Source organism: Oncorhynchus mykiss, chromosome 7 (genome assembly GCF_013265735.2).
Source record: "Oncorhynchus mykiss isolate Arlee chromosome 7, USDA_OmykA_1.1, whole genome shotgun sequence".
Classification (NCBI taxonomy): domain Eukaryota; kingdom Metazoa; phylum Chordata; class Actinopteri; order Salmoniformes; family Salmonidae; genus Oncorhynchus; species Oncorhynchus mykiss.
This window is the reverse complement of record NC_048571.1, coordinates 27874522-27892502: the sequence shown is the minus strand read 5'-3', so window position 1 is coordinate 27892502 and position 17981 is coordinate 27874522. Positions and strand designations below refer to the sequence as shown.

The window sequence follows — 17981 nt, the reverse complement described above, 5'->3', positions numbered from 1 at the left end:
TAGCACACTCAGTGTACAGTATATACACTATGTTTCCAGATGAAAAGAGAATAGCAACTCACTGAAATAGTATCCAGTATCCTGAGATAATGTCCTGAGATAATATCTGTATTAATTCAGTTGACAATGTACAGAATTAACTGTATTATCTCACCCGGTGGCTGTTCTCTTTTAATTGATATTACACATTGCCTATGGGTAGTCTGTTTGAGCAGAGAGGCTAGAATCGTCTCTCTGATGGATTCATTTACAGATTTATTTGTTGACTAATCAGTCAATTATAGAATTGGATAGCATTTACACACCTTACCCCCATGTGAATTGTTGTGTCTCATGGAGTTGCTCTCTTCCCCTCAGGCTAAACTGGCATTCCAGAAGGACCTTCTGAAGCCCCTGTCTCAGGCTTTCCTCTCCAGACCGTTCATCCCCACCACAATACCCTCCATCTCCCTCCACCCGCGGCCCAACACCTCCATCTTCCAGAAAGCCGCCCTCCCGACCTCTTTCCTGCGAGCGGCTCCTGGCCCTATCCGGCCAACAGGAGGGTCCATCCTCTTCGCCCCATACTGACCCCTCATCCTGAGCACCAAGGGAGGTCCAGCTTCGTGTGTACAGTGTCCATATTATGACAGCCTCAGAGTCACAAGTAGTTGGTGTCAAACTGTTCCTCAGAGAGCTCTGAGATGTGTATGAGAGGTGTTACCATGGCAATGTTCACACTGGTGCAGTCAGAATTACGGCGCTTGACCCGACAACATGTTTCTCCTAAACATGCTGAACCTTAACTGAGGGGAGCATTGAACTGTCTACACCCTGATTGACTTGAATTACCGCGGTTTCTCGACACAATGTAAGGACAACACCAGTCATGTGTACGTGACCTATTAGGACAGCCTCAGTGTCAGGACTTCTTTCAATCTCACCTTACACATGATCGGTGTGAATTTGTGGTAGTGCTGGACAGCAGAGGAAGTGCTGTGTTGTTTTAGACCGATGATGGGGGCTAGCTTGTCTCCAGTGTTTGTATGGTGGAGAAAGCTATGGGATACAGTGCCATGATTGACCTCAAATCAGGCTTTTTTCTAACTCTTGTGGGCTGAACAACTGACACCAGCTGCGATTAACTCTTTCAAAATCACAATAAACATCCCTGCAAAATCTGGGATGTTTTCCTTCGGTCCTTCAATTTCAGTGTTATTATAAGATAAACAACTGTTTGTTTTTCCAAAGACAAAATGGAGAATTGCACATTAACGCTGACCTGCCTGTTGTCTGGCAGGGACGTCATGGGCATTTGATTTCTATGTGATGTCAACGTTTTTGTCAGGGCACTGTATTGTGACCCCTTAATGCAATAATGTACAGAGTTTAAGATACGTGTACAGTATATACAAAACTGTGTTAGGTAGTATTGTAACAGAGTACTAGAAATAGAGTTTATGCACACGTGGTTTGGAGAGTTTGGAAAATACTGCTTTAAACTTTTTTTTTAATCAAGAAACGAGATATGAATGTTATAGTTGTGCTCCTTTAAGTACGGAATTGTGAGCTTAGGATCAAAATTGAAAAACTGCCATCTCTGGATGATACAGTGATGTCCTTTGCTATGCAAGAAGTTGATAACTATTGTCACTACATTTTAAGCAATATTGTGTACGGTTTTAACCGCGGCAACAACAGCAAGATTTAACCTCTATGGTGTTAATATTGCGACACCCTCATTCTCAGCAGGACTTGTTTCAATCTTAGCAGGACTTAGGCTGTCCTAATATAGACACCGTCAGAATTGATTACAATAGAAGGTGGCTAGATGTTTCTCCACAGGAATTCTTTGAAGGTATGCCTTCAGAAAGTATTCACACCCATTGACTATTTCCACATTTTGTTGTGTTAGAAAAGGGGCTTAAATTAATTGTCATTTTTGATAATGATCTACACAAAATGTAATGTGAAAGTGGATATCTTTTTTGAACATTTGTAAAAACTATTCATGAAAAATAAAACACTAATATATCTTGATTAGATACAGTTGAAGTTGGCAGTGTACATACATCTTAGCCAAATACATTTCAACTCCGTTTTTCACAATTCTTGACATTTAATCCTAGTAAAAATTCCCTGTCTTCGGTCAGTTAGGATCACCATTCAGAGAAAATGATTTATTTCAGCTTTTATTTATTTCATCGCATTCCCAGTGGGTCAGAAGTTTACATACACTCAATTAGTATTTGGTAACATTGCCGTTAAATTGTTTAACCTCGGTCAAACATTTCGTGTAGCCTTCCACAAGCTTCCCACAGTAAGTTGGGTCAATTTTGGCCCATTCCTTCAGACAGAGCTGGTGTAACTGAGTCAGGTTTGTAGGCCTCCTCACTTTTTCAGTTATGCCCACAAATATTCTATAGGATTGAGGTCAGGGCTTTGTGATGGCCACTCCATTACCTTGACTTTGTTGTCCTTAAGCCATTTTTCCAGAACTTTGAAATTATGCTTGGGGCCATTGTCCATTTGGAAGACCCATTTGCGACCAAGCTTTAACTGATGTCTTGAGATGTTACTTCAATTTATCCGCATAATTTTCATGCCTCGTGATGCCATCTATTTTGTCAAGTGCACCAGTCCTTCCTGCAGCAAAGCACCCCCACAACATGATGCTCCCACCCCCGTGCTTCCCGTTTGGGATGGTGTTCTCCGGCTTGCAAGCCTCCCCCTTTTTCCTCCAAACATAACGATGGTCATTATGGCCAAACAGTTCTATTTGTGTTTCATCAGACCAGAGGACATTTCTCCAAAAAGTACAATCCTTGTCCCCATGTGCAGTTGCAAACAGTAGTCTGGCTTTTTTTATGTTGGTTTTGGAGCAGTGGCTTCTTCCTTGCTGAGCGGTCTTTCCGGTTATGTCGATATAGGACTCGTTTTAATGTGTATATAGATACGTTTGTACCTGTTTTCTCCAGCATCTTCACAAGGTCCTTTTCTGTTGTTCTGGGATTGATTTGCACTTTTTGCACCTAAGTACATTTATCTCTAGGAGACTGAACGCATCTCCTTCCTGAGCAGTATGGCAGCTGCGTGGTCCCATGGTGTTTATACTTGCGTACTATTGTTTGTACAGATGAACGTGGTACCTTCAGCCATTTGGAAATTGCTCCCAAGGATGAACCAGACTTGTGGAGGAAGTCTACAATTTTTTTTTGATTTTCCCATGATGTCAAGCAAAAAAGCACTGCGTTTGAAGCTTCTAAAGCCATGACATCATTTTCTGGAATTTTCCAAGCTGTTTAAAGGCACATTCAACTTAGTGTATGTAAACTTCTGACCCACTGGAATTGGGATACAGTGAATTATAAGTGAAATAATCTGTCTGTAAACAATTGTTGGAAAAATTAACTGTGTCATGCACAAAGTAGAGTGTAGCCTAGTGGTTAGAGTGTTGGACTAGTAAGGTTGCAAGTTCAAATCCCCGAGCTGACAAGGTACAAATCTGTCGTTCTGCCCCTGAACAAGGCAGTTAACCCACTGTTCCTAGGCCGTCATTGAAAATAAGAATTTGTTCTTACCTGACTTGCCTAGTTAAATAAAGGTCAAATAAAAAAAATACAAATATGTCCTAACCTACTTGCCAAAACTATAGTTTCTTAACAAGAATTTTGTGGAGTGGTTAAAAAAAGAGTTTTAATGACTCCAACATAAGTGTATGTGAAGTAAGTATTCAACCCCCTGAGTCAAAACATGCTAGAATCAACTTTGGCAGCAATTACAGCTTTGAGTCTTTCTGGGTAATGCTCTAAGAGCTTTGCACACCTGGATTGTACAATTTTTGCACATTATTATTTAAAAAAATGTTCAAGCTCTGTCAAGTTGATTGTTGGTTATTGCTCGACAGCCATTTTCCAGTATTTTTAAGTCATAACTGAAACTAGGCCAATTAGTAACATTCAATGTCGTCTTGGTAAGCAACTACAGTGTATATTTGGCCTTTTGTTTTAGGTTTTTGTCCTGCTGAATGGCGAATTTTTTCCCAGTGTCTGTTGGAAAGCAGACTGAACCAGGTTTTCCTCTAGAATTTTGCCTGTGCTTAGCTCTATTCCATTTATTTGTATCCTAAAAACTCCCTAGTCCTTGCTGATGACAAGCATACCAATAGCATCATTCAGCCACCACTTTGCTTGAATATATGGAGAGTGACACTCAGTGATGTGTTTTATGGATTTGCCCCAAACGTAATGCTTTGTATTCAGGACAAAAAGTTGATGTCTTTGCCAAAATGTTTGCAGGTTTACTTTAGTGCCTTATTGTAAACAGGATGCATGTTTTGGAAGATTTTATTCTGTACCGGCTTCCTTCTTTTCACTCTGTCAATTAGGTTAGTATTGTGGAGTAACTACAATGTTGATCCATCCTCAGTTTTCTCCTATCACAGCCATTAAACTATGTAACTGTTTTAAAGTGACCATTGGCGTCATGATTAAATCCTTGAGCGGTTTCCTTCCTCTCCTGCCTCTTAGTTAGGAAGGACGTCTGTATCTTTGTAGTGACTGGGTTTATTGATACACCATCCAAAGTGTAATTAATAACTTCATCATGCTCAAAGGGAGTTTTAATGTCTGCTTGTCCCTTGTCTTTGTGGTTGAATCTGTGTTTGAAATTAAATTATTGACTGAGGGATCTTACAGATAATTGTATGTGTGGGGTACAGAGATTAGGTAGTCTTGCAAAAATCATGTTATTGAGTCCATGCAACTTATTGTGACTTCTTAAGCAGATTTGTACTCCTGAACTTATTTAGTCTTGCCATAACAAAGGGGTTGAATACTTTTTGAGTCAATACATTTCAGCTTTTCATAAAAAAAATTTTTTGTAAAAAGCTCTGAAAACATAATTCCACTTTGACATTATGGGGTATTGTACGTAGGCCAGTGACACATTTAATACATTTTAAATTCTGGCTGTAACACAAAAAAATGTGGAAAAAGTCAAGGGGTGTGAATAATTTCTTAAGGCACTGTGCCTCTATGGGTCCACAGTGGGATTTGTAATATGGTGTGTTAACCAGAATTTACAAAGTTCTCCTAAAAGAATTGGTACCATACATGGGTATTTCTAGAATATTAAGTCATTTACACTGCTCAGATGAGACAACAGAGGTTTGTGAGGATGTGGGGACTTGATAAGTGTATAAGATGTATGTATGAGAAAAAAGTATACATTGAAAGTATTTCAATAAAATAATATATTTGTTTCACAACCACCTCAATGTTGTTGTTTTTTACTGCATATTAACAATACTTCTCACCTGAATACAGTATGATCATCCCTGAATTTGAGTGTAATTAGAAATAAATAAAACTGTGTTTGGGAAATGTAGGAGATAATCAATTAAACTACCATCATTATTATCCACTTATCAGGCGCAATGGAACATGAAATTAGATGATAAGGCTTATTTTTCCTCTTTTGTCCTATTTGCTTGAAAAAAATGTCAAGGCAAGATTTATGAAGATTTACTAAGCATTTGCTTCAGGTGCAAAATTACAACTGTTTTTTCAACAAGTGATAAAACACCAAAAACAATGCTAAAACATGAAACTGCATTATTTACAATTTACAGCAATTACAGCTGCAAGTCTCTTGGGGGTATGTCTCTATAAGCTTGGCACATCTAGCCACTGGGATTTTTGCCCATTCTTCAAGGAAAAACTGCTCCAGCTCCTTCAAGTTGGATGGGTTCTGCTGGTGTACAGCAATCTTTAAGTCATACCACAGATTCTCAATTGGATTGAGGTCTGGGCTTTGACTAGGCCATTCCAAGACATTTAAATGTTTCACCTTAAACCACTCGAGTGTTGCTTTAGCAGTATGCTTAGGGTCATTGTCCTACTGGAAGGTGAACCTCCGTCCCAGTCTCAAATCTCTGGAAGACTGAAACAGGTTTCCCTCAAAAATGTCCCTGTATTTAGCGCCATCCATCATTCCTTTAAACCTGACCAGCTTCCCAGTCCCTGCCAATGAAAAACATCCCCACAGCATGATGCTGCCAGCACCACGCTTCATTATGGGGAAGGGGTTCTCGGGGTGATGAGAGGTGTTGGGTTTGTGCCAGACATAGCGTTTTCCTTGATGGCCAAAAAGCTCAATTTTAGTCTCATCTGACCAGAGTACCTTCTTCACCTTCTTCACCTTCTTCCTTATGTTTGGGGAGCCTCCCACATGTCTTTTGGCGAACACCAAACATGTTCGCTTGTTTCTTTTTTGGCCACTCTTCCGTAAATCCCAGCTCTGTGGAGTGTACGGCTTAAAGTAGTCTTATGGACAGATACTCTACTCTCCGCTGTGGAGCTTTGCAGCTCATTCAGAGTTATATTTGGTCTCTTTGTTGCCTCTCTGATTAATGCCCTCCTTGCCTGGCCTGTGAGTTTTGGTGGGCGGCCCTTTCTTGGCAGGTTTGTTGTGGTGCAATATTCTTTACATTTTTTTAAATAATGGATTTAATGGTGATCTGTGGGATGTTCAAAGTTTCTGATATTTCTTTATAACCCAACCCTGATCGGTACTTCTCCACAACTTTGTCCCTGACCTGTTTGTAAAGCTCCTTGGTCTTCATAGTGCTGTTTGCTTGGTGGTGCCCCTTGCTTAGTGGTGTTGCAGAATCTGAGATCATGTGACAGATCTTGTGACACTTAGATTGCACACAGGTGGACTTTATTTAACTAATTATGTGACTTCTGAAGGTAGTTGGTTGCACCAGATCTTATTTAGGGACTTCATAGCAAAAGGGGTGAATACATATGCACTGGTCCATATTTTTTTTTCTTTCGAATTTAAAAAAAAATAATTATTTTCATTTCACTTCACCAATTTGGACTATTTTGTCCATTACATGAAATCCAAATAAAAATCCTTGTAAATTACAGTATATAATGCAACAAAATAGGAAAAACGCCAAGGGGGGTGAATACTTTTGCAAGGCACTGTATGTCATATGGGTTTATCCACAAATGTGAGTAAGTATTAGTGTGACTCATGCGGCAGCAGGATTTCATTATGCAAGCAGGTTATGTAAAGAACATGTCTGTCTTTTGATCCTCCTGCCGAGTGCTGTGTAAGAAGCTCAGCATCACTCCACTGACACCACATCTAGCTTATACTCATGTTTACATAAAATCACTTAGTACAGGCTACACTGCATGAGAAAAGCATGCAAGAACAAAAATATGCAATGGCTGAAATGACCAGTTATGTTTTCAGCCATATCAGCGAAATCACCGGACATTTCATATTTAAACAATGTACACATTATCTACATTGGCCATGTTGATCATTTAGTTCTGCAGTATAGTTTTGAGCCTTAATGCTGCTGTTATGACAGGCAAATCTTACCACATACGTCAAAGAACACAATCTAACCCTAGAAAAGCTTTAAGAAATCTTAGGAAAGTATTTTAGCAGTGTGAAAGACTCAAGTCCTCAAGTCTTTTCCCCCTTTTCCTTTGAAGTGAATGCCGAGGTTAAACCGTGGTTGTCATAGTATTATGAAAGCCTTATGTCAGCTTATCTACTCTTTTCACTCGCGCTTGATGCGGTTGATCCCACTTAAACACCCAGGCCCCATGCATAATGTTGAAAGCAAGTCATTACAGTCAAGAGCGCTGAAAGAGGAACACAAGTGGAACAAGTGTCGCAAATCTCCCTTGATTGCAGTTAATGCCAGATTTAGAAAGCATAGTTCTCTCCCTTCATATTTTTTAAATGTCAGTACTTACTTACTTGCACAATTGATCTGATAGGCATGGTTAGCTGGTTTGTGCTACTGTAGAGTAAGAATTAATAGTAAATACTAAATAGCAATAACACTGGGTAGTTCTCATATCATTTTATGCTTGGCCCTACATGAAAATTACCTTGCAAATAATCCAATAGTAAATCAAAGAAACATGTACAGTATGTAGGCTACTGAATATTAATGCTATGCCTGCCAGAGAGCTGGTTTCAAGCGCAGGGCGCAGCAGGTGTTTATTTGTAAAGGACTACAGGAGGAGGCAGGTAGCTGGGTCCAGGGGCAGGCAGAAGGTCATAAACAAGGGTCCAAAAGGGCAACAGTACAGGCAGGGAGAAGGCTACAGACATAGTCCGGGAGATCAGGCAAGAGATTGATGACAGGAAATCCGACAGGCAAAAGTACGGGCAGGGAATAGGCAAAAAGGCGTGGTTAGTGAGGATGGCCAAAACTATGGTACACAGGAGGACTAACACAGGAAAACCCAGCACTCCAAGTAGACATGTGTATCAAAACAAACAATACCTCACAAGGATGGGGTGCTAAGAACTGAACTAAATAGTGTGTGTAAATTACATACAGGTGTGTGATCAGAATTCAGGTGATTGGGATTTGGAGAGTGAGCTGCGTTCAGGGGATCTATGTGTTTGAGAGTGCGGGCTGGAAAGTGGGCTGGAAAGTGAGCTGTGTTCAGGGGATCTATGTGTTTGAGAGTGTGAGTTGGAAGCAGACGTTACAATGCCCTGAAACACAATTTCTGCCTTCTATGAAAAGGACTCCAAATGGCAACATTTTCTCTATATAGTGTACTGATCAGAGCCCTATAGACCCTGGTGAAAAGTAGAGCATATACAGAGAATAGGGTGCAATTTGGGATGCAAGCACTTTGTTAACAGTCTGCCTGGAGTGCTTTATATGCACAACCATTAGTCTGTTAATCCTTGTGAGACTGGGAGCAAGAGCTCGACTCTAGCCTTCTGTTATGAAAGATGACACCATGGAATCTCTCAGTTTCTCTCAGAGCTAATATCACACTGACATGACTGAACACATTCAGGTAGGAAAGGGAGAATGGACCTCTGTTAAAAACGATTGGGAAAATAAATACAGTAGTTTGCATATGGACATAAACATTTAGAAGAGCATCACTACTTTCAGTTATTCTGGGCTGGCTGCTCACTTCCTCCTGATATATAGAAAGCTCTGTGTTAGTCTTATTGAGTTGGCCCTGGCATCCTCTCTGCAGGGAAGCCCCATTTTGTTCAGTGGTGAGTAATCCAGACAGAAAATATTTACACAAGAAGCAACCTAATATCACACAGTCAATCTCTCATTCATTTAGTAAGTTCACCATTCTGCGATTCTCACTGTTAAACATCGCCTACTACCAATGTTCATCAGTGCTCAGAAACAACCCCAAGCCCTCCTCCACCTTAGACACTTGAAGATCTGAGAGGATATGCTAATAGCTCTACTTTACCCTTGTTGTGTCTTTGGCTATGCCGGATTCAGTGATATGACATGCTATTCTATAAAATAATTTATCCGTAATTAATATCACCTGATTGAGCTAATCATGTAAATGTAATTAACTAGAGTCAGGCACCACAAAATAATATTTATAGAGCTGTTATCTTCCGAATAAACTCTTAAAGACCTAGTAATATCTCCCGGGTGACGCAGTGGCTAAGGGCGCTGTACTGCAGTGCCAGCTGTGCTACCAGAGACTCTGGGTTCGCGGCCAGGCTCTGTTGTAACCGGCCGCGACCGGGAGGTCCGGGGGCGACGCACAATTGACCTAGCATCGTCCGGGTTGGGGAGGGTTTGGCCGGTAGGGAAATGCTTGTCTCATCACGCACCAGCGACTCCTGTAGCGGGCCGGGCGCAGTGCACGCTAACCAAGGTTGCCAGGTGCACTGTGTTTTCTCCGACACATTGGCGCGGCTGGCATCCGGGTTGGATGGCGCTGTGTTAAGAAGTAGTGTGGTTTGGTTGGGTTGTGTATCGGAGGATGCATGACTTTCTACCTTCGTCTCTCCCGAGCCCGTACGGGAGTTGTAGCGACAAGATAGTAGCTACTAAACAATTGGATACCACAAAATTGGGGAGAAAAAGGGGTAAAAATAAATAAATAAATAAATACATTTTAAAAAATTAAAAGACCTGGTAATATTTTACATCAATAGCAGTCAATATTAATCGTCAACTTATTTCAGTCTCATCTGAAAGTTGTAAATTCTTGGTTATCTGAACGAAGCCTGGCTAACAAGTTGAATCAGCAATACAAAATTGGGTTTAATTATTTATTTACTAACTAACTAATCACACAGAATTACATATACAAAGAATGAATTATACCTCGATTACAAATTACGTCATAAAGGAAAACCTCCCTAGCGGGCGGAACAGATATGACAGCTGGTTACACAAATGAAAAGAAACTGGGGTGAAACTTTGAGTGAAAGAGCGGGAAGACTGAGGGACACAGGGAGAAGCTGTGCTATCCTAAATACAGTATCTTATGCATTCTAAATTACCGCCCATTTGGAAAAGGAAAATGCAATAAATATTTACTCTGAGCTGCGCTTCGGTAGGTTGGTGGTAGATGGAAGGCCGTGTTGCCAAACCAAGTCCTTTGTCCTTTGAAGAATGTCTCTGGTGGTCAATTGGATACGTTGTAATAGAGTCGTTGTGTGATATACTCTGTCTGTTCCTTCCTAACTCTCGTTTGCAGCTTCTGTTGCTTACTCAACGGCTAGTAGGTATCACCTCTGTAGTGAATAAGAGTTCAAAATTCATACCATTCGCAACCAAAGCTCACACTGATGTTGGCTTCGTTCTGTAGTTATTATCTGAACCATTCTGACATAGGACCGTCGTCCTCACGTCCTCGGAACAGCAGGTTATATTGTCGTCAAGGGCTTATATAGGAAGGGAGAGGAGGGCGTGTTTGAAAAGTTTTATAGCCCATGTCCCTTCACAGGGGCGGGCCACTGATTGATCAGAGCCCTATGAAAACCCAAATCTCACATTTTAGAAGCTAAAATCACATTTCATCCCATCACGAATAATTTCATATTAAAACATTTAAATTGAACAACAATTCCATGTGAATCCAATAACTCTGATGTGTAGACTTTCCACTGTAGAGTTTATGTCATCTTATCATTGATGTGAATGTCTCAGATGACAACCGAACTGACATCATATTCATTCACTTTTTATGGCTGCAGGGGCAGTATTGAGTAGCTTGGATGAAAAGGTGCCCATTGTAAACGGCCAGCTCCTCAGTCTCAGTTGCTAATATATGCATATTATTAGTATTAGTATTGGATAGAAAACACTCTAAAGTTTCCAAAACTGTAAAAATATTGTCTGTGAGTATAACAGAACCGATATTGCAGGCGAAACCCTGAGGAAAATCAAAACAGGAAGTGGTTTCTATTTTGAAAACTCCATGTTCCATAGTCTACCTTTGCTGGATTTAAAGGGATATGAACCAGATTCCTTTTCCTATCGCTTCCTCAAGTTGACAACAGTCTTCAGACATAGTCACATGAGTTTTGTGGTCACATGAGTTTTGCTCGCGCAACATAATTTGGATAGGTATTGCTTTTCCCTCTCCTACTGTGAAAGACATTTGCGGTTGATATATTATTGATTATATATTTTGAAAACAACCTGAGAATTGATTATAAAAATCGTTTGACATGTTTCTGTGGACATTATGGAAACTATTTGGAATTTTCGTCTGCGTTGTCATGACCGCTCTTTCCTGTGGATTTCTGAACATAACGCGACAAACAAACGGAGGTATTTTGGATATAAGAATAATCTTTATGGAACAAACGGAACATTTGTTGTGTAACTGGGAGTCTCGTGAGTGAAAACATCCGAAGATCATCAAAGGTAAACGATTAATTTGATTGCTTTTCTGATTTTCGTGACCAAGCTTCCTGATGCTAAGTGTACTTAATGTTTTGTCGTGCGATCGATAAACGCTTACACAAATGCTTGAATTGCTTTCGCTGAAAAGCATAATTTCTAAATCTGACACGACAGGTGGATTAACAAAAGGCTAATCTGTGTTTTCCTATATTGCACTTGTGATTTCATGAATATAAATATTTGTAGTAATATTGAATGTAGCGCTATGCTATTCAGCGGTTGTTGATGACACTTATCCCGATATCGGGCTTGCAGCCATAACAAGTTATTAAGTACCATCGCATATGTTCAATTGATTGGATTGCCAGAATATAGTTCATTTCCCCCCACCTTCTGATGTTCCCAGAATCTCTATGTTAACCAAGGGTTTTGCAAATGTAACCTCAGTAGGGTAGAGAGAGGAAAAATGGGGGAAGAGGTATTTATGACTGTCATAAACCTACCCCCCAGACCAACGTCATGACACCCTCTTTTAGGCTAAGTGGAATTAACAACTGTGCAATCCTCTCACATCTCCACAAGTGCCTAGGCCAGGGGGTAGTGGCGGGCACCTATGTGAAGGTAGCCACAATTAGGATTAGCCACAATAATAGAATTTACAATTAGCCTCCTAAATAAAAATCACTAATTGAAAGTGATGCAAATGGTTACAAATAGTGTTATCAAGACATATTTGGACTAGGTAGGTAGCCTCAAGGTTAGAGCATTAGATCAGTAACTGAAAGGTTATTGGTTCAAATACCAGATCCAACAAACTAAGAAAGAAAATAGAAATCTGTCACTGTGCCTTTCCTAATTGCTGTACAATGGTGATGTGAGTGTCACTGAGTAGGCTGATATCCACTTCATGGGTGCACAATCCATAGCTTAGGCTGTACTGTGCATATAAGTACGCCCCCAATGCAATTCTAAATCCATAGTGGGATTTTAACCGATTTTTACATTTTTTGTTTTTAATTAACTATTGTCATCTGTTTAATTTATATAACAACATTCCAACCATTATCTAGTCCAAATATGATTCCACTATTTTTAATTAGTTTGAATCATTTTCAATTGGGCACTTTTATTTTGGAGGCGATTCTCAAATTCCACCATTATAGCTAATCCTTATTGTGGCTAGCTTCACACCGGTGTGGCGAGCAAGGAGTTGTTGCTGGATAGGGCCTATAGACCTTTATTCTAAAACCCTAAAGAGAAGCACATGACATGTTGCCAGTGTAAACTAGCTGATAAATCACTTCGGGGCAGCAGCAAGCCTAGTGGTTAGAGTGTTGGACTAGTAACCGAAAGGTTGCAAGATCAAATTCCTGAGCTGACAGGGTACAAATGTGTTGTTCTGCCCCTGAACAAGGCAGTTAACCCACTGTTCCTAGGCCATCATTGAAAATAAGAATCTGTTCTTAACTGACTTGCGTAGTTAAATAAAGGTTAAAAAAAAGTTGAAAGATCTATGACAGTTTATTACAGTTCTCAGATGAATGTGTGGCTGATCATTTTGTGAAGTCATGCATTTAATGACATCACTCTGTGTTCCACATTTGTTCGATGATGGCTCCTGATTTAGAGCAATTTACAGCCAATCAGTACAATGCCATTCAAAGTGAAAAGCTTTGCAGGTTCATTTCTCCTGAACATAGTCCAGTCAAACCATTTCCATTTCACATTCTCTACACACAATTGCTCCACAGTGACAGTAAGCAGTGAGGTGAAGTGTATATGATAGTTCAATAACAACAGACTTTTCTACAGTACAAATGATCTTGTCACACCAGAATTACACCACATCTCAACTGCAAACGAGAATGATTTTGGAACTGGGCACTGAACTTGTTTTCATGATAGTATGGCGCCCTCTACTGTTATATGTGATATAACAAAAGCGCATTGAATTAAAAAAAAAAAAATTGGACATCCTTTGTGTTTTGTGATCTTTTATTATTCCCATTTAATGCTTCTTGTTTGCTTTTACTTCTTTTCATTTTACAATTTTACTGTAAATGATTTTAAATGCACTTTAAAGTTTGATTTCACTTTTAATTTGACCATCTTTCTGTACTAACTACAGGTGAAAGATCTGATTTGGAATGCAAATAGAGCATTTATCACCACAAAAATGACCAGCCTTTTGTCATGACGTGGCCCTTTCTGGGTATAGATCGTGGCATCCCCCTCTCTATCTCCTACACCCAGGTTCTGTTATCTCAGGTCGTGCATTTCTGGAGGAGACTCTCTTCCTTTGGGAATGCAGAAAGAGAGCCACATAGAGAGTGTCGTGGAAATTTCCTCTATTTACCAAATCATGAGAGCAAACCACACACAAGTCAGAGTTAGTTATCAAAGTCCATCTTTAATTACATGAGCTCTATTACAACCCTGTGACTCTCAGATTAATTCAGTGTCTAAAAAGGAATTCTCTGAGAGTCCCTTCCACATTGCAACTGAGATCCTTTAATAGCAAAAAACACATAGTCAGACAGCATAGACATAATAAATCGTTCAGCTTTGTCTCCTAAACTATGTTATTTTCTCAAACTCAGAACCATAAACCAATCCTCCATGTCAACAGGCATATGTCAAATCCATCCTATCTTGACAAGATCACAGAGACACACTGACTGGCACACAGACATTGTGGAGCCAAGAGATACACGCTTGACCTCTCCCCTCTCTCCGGCCCAAGCAACTTAGTCTTGACATAGAACAGATACTGCAACCCCGCCACAGTATTATACAAACCCATTCTGATGAGAAGTAACTTACAAACATATGATGAACACTAAAACATCTTACCTATGTTACCAACCAATTCTGATTATTCCCCAACAAGAGAACAAAGGATTTCAACATGGCGAACTCCTAAATTCCCAAAATGGGAATTTGATACAAAAGGTCCACTTGTGAGAAGGTGGGAATGGTTCGTGGACACTTAAGGGACGAGTGTGTTTCATTTGGTGACCTCAGAGAGGACAGGAAACACACATAACTATATCTCTGAATGTGTACATTTCTCAATTATGGGGTTTGCATCTAATTCTTGTATAAAATGAATGAGTAAAGATTAAACTATTTGTGAAATGATATAAGGTTTCCTTTAAAGTTTAACTAAGTCATTGGCCCTCCCCCATGAGCACAGACATGATCTGGCGTCGTGGAACAGTCCTTTTCTACTGTTACGAATAAAACCACCTCCTGAGGAAATCCTCTTCAGACCACAAAAACAGTACAAGCTAAGGTTGTAATGGTTGTTGAATGCCTAACCATACCACATGGAGCATTGGCTACACGGCTGGAAATGGTTAAACCATGAGACTATCGATTCCTACAGAATAAGGACAAATCTTAGATAATAATTACTAGTCTGCAGCTAGAAATTATGTCAACCTGGGATGCGAAGATAGACAACCACCGAAACACCTATTCTATGAGAACATTTCTAAATGGTACTTTGAAGTAACCATTCTAACCAGGAAATACTTTGATCTTCAGGGAAGCAGAGAGAGCGACGATGATGAACTGACTCCAACAGACGGACCAACAGAAATCACGACGACACACTGGGCGTAAATATAAATTGATTGCAATTATTCCCGAATGAGTGAGCGTTCATGTGCAAAGGATTAGCATTTCAATTAATATAATTATCAACTGTGTAGTGATTCCTTTTTGTCTTTCCGGCCTGTTCTCAGTCCACACCCACTTCCCTTTGTCCACCAAGCCGTCATATCAGCTAGCCCACTAGGGAGCCTCCCCTATCATTTCCTTGTAACCATAACTGTTGTTTGTTTATGCGTTTCTGTGATTATTTAGTTGGTAAATAAATTATTAAGACAATTGGTGTATGGATGATTCATAGTAAAGGTTGGGTTCGTGCAGATAACCAACAGTTTGGAATGAGACTAACGTGAGTTAAAGAATAATTCATTAATTAGAAGACTAATTGATCAGATATTAAAATATCTGAAGAGTTATATTAGGAAAATTATAACTTGGTAACCTGAAGATATTCCTTGGTGCCCCGACTTCCTAGTTAATTACATTTACATGATTAGTTTAATCATGTAATAATAATTACAGAGAATTGATTTGATAAAATAAGTCTTCACTTTAATGGATGCCAAAGACAAAACACTTTCTTTGAAGGAAAGAAGTTCCAGTAAGGGACGGTAAAACAATAAGGATCTGTTGGTAATGACATAAAATGGAAAATCAATCAATGAATCGTATTGACAGCAATCACTTTTTTTCCCTCTCCACTACATTTTGAGAGTAACAGAATGTTCAGTTCACTTAATTGGCCTTTGTGGGTGTTTGACTCACATTTCTTAGAAATGAAATCAACTGTTGTCAACTATGTGTCCTAAAGACTAGTCTCTCATGACAGACGTTAACGTAGGTGTAACTCAAATATAAAGTTGAATAAAAACACATGGCTGACTGTTTGCTATGATGCTGCAATCAAGAGACAGTTCAGACCTCTTGAGATGGCTCACCTCGTGATTGACAGGAGGACTATCCTTCAACCACTCCCCTGTCAGGAGGGCAGAAAAAGGAACACAGACACCTTACTGTTATAGGATCTGGCCTGCACATGATGCACAGCACTCTGGGCCAGGCCGGGACGCTGCAAGACATGCGGTTCAGCTCGGGATCCGACACAACCTTCTGAGATGAGCCTGGACAGTCAACCTCCCTCAGGATCATCAGAGGGGTTTCTGGGGTCGACACACAGCATGGACTCCCAGAGGAATTTAGCCTTGCACCGGTCAGCAGTTCCTGCACGGTGAGTGACTTTGAATTCGGAACCAAGAGATGGAGCTGTAGCCGGGTTGTTACCATTGGAGACTTGAGCAGTATGCTACTGTTACTAGAGACTGAGTTGCATCCGGTGGTAACCTCAGATCCAAGAAAATGCATTGTCTGTCACAAGAGACTATTCCTATGGATTCCTGAAAAGTGAGGAGAGTATTTGGAGATTACAAACTAGGCCTAGTTGAATTTACACTACTTCTAAATAAACGGACATCTTGAATTGAAAGGCTGTGAGAAATCTTTTTTTTTACATTTTCGAACTGCTTTTAGGCATAAGCGACAGAAGCTGTAAGTTCAACACTTGGTTGTGCAGCAGCAGTTTTTCCTGTTTTGTCAGTCACTGACAGTCACGCAACAGTGCTTTCAGAAAGTATTCACACCACATGTTGTTGCGGTGTGAACAAACTACTGTACAATTCCTAAGCTATCATTCATTACATTAACACGTAGACCTAGTTCCATCTCAGTGATGCTTTGACCTGCTTGCTTTGACTCTTAAAAGGATCACTTTCCCCCAAAAAATCATGGTTTTTGAGTATAAGTCCGCTGTTGATATGGTCCCAAAAATGTAACATGTCAGCAGGAAGGTTTTTATGATAGAGCTTTTTTGAGTAAAAAAAAAGTAAAAAAGCAACCAACAAATTGAGTAAAAAGCAAAAAATTGGAGATGCAACATTCACCATATTATTGTCCATGGAAGAATGGGCCACAGAGGTCATCCTCAGTGTGGAACCCTTACAGTCACTACACTGACATAGGGAGAATTTGAATTGCATTTCCTTGATTCCTTGCATCCTCTTGTTGCCTCCTTAAAAACCATTGGATGAGATCAGAAAGGAGGGACCTCCCTTCTGATCTTTCAAACCCCAAAAGGAGGCCGAAGGACACAAGGAAAGGCAATTGAGATTCTCATTGTGTGACATTTAGTAAATTGGTCTCCTTCAGAGTGGCAGGTGCATGCAACCCTGGAGGTCAGGTGCTTGAAATGGGTCATCAATATGTCAGCAGCACCCCCTGCTGGCATAGATATGTGGCTGTGTCACTTCATTGTCGGTTCTCTCCGAGAAGCTTTCAGTCTAAAACTGGCTGGCATCTGAAATTCTTTCACAGATAATGAAAGCATTGCATAATTCATCTTATTCTTAAGATGAAAAGGGGTTAGGCTATTTGTGACAGCCTTCCAGAATAGAGAGACACAACTGTCCAATATGACAGTGCTTCTACACCTGCATTGGTTGCTGTTTGGGGTTTTAGGCTGGGTTTCTGTACAGCACTTTGAGATATCAGCTGATGTACGAAGGGCTATATAAATAAATTTGATTTGATAGGTCTCCCAAGAGGGCGATATTCAAAAAAACATTTTAGACTAGTACGTCGACCTTTGTCTTCTGTCAGATTTAACAGTATTATGATACAACCAATGTAGAAATGATATACAAACAAG

The 17981-nt window shown here is 40.0% G+C and overlaps 1 protein-coding gene across 2 annotated transcripts in view; it reads left to right on the top strand.

Annotated features, from left to right (window-relative positions):
* Positions 1-2097, top strand: part of LOC110527600 (zinc finger protein 385B) — a 143899-nt gene extending 141802 nt beyond the window's left edge. For both annotated transcript variants that reach the window (XM_021608989.2, XM_021608990.2), the window contains one exon: positions 358-2097. In XM_021608989.2, coding sequence (XP_021464664.2) covers positions 358-570 — 213 coding nt within the window. In that variant the 3' untranslated portion in view covers positions 571-2097. The remainder of the gene's footprint in view (positions 1-357) is intronic.
* Positions 2098-17981: the final 15884 nt, after the last annotated feature.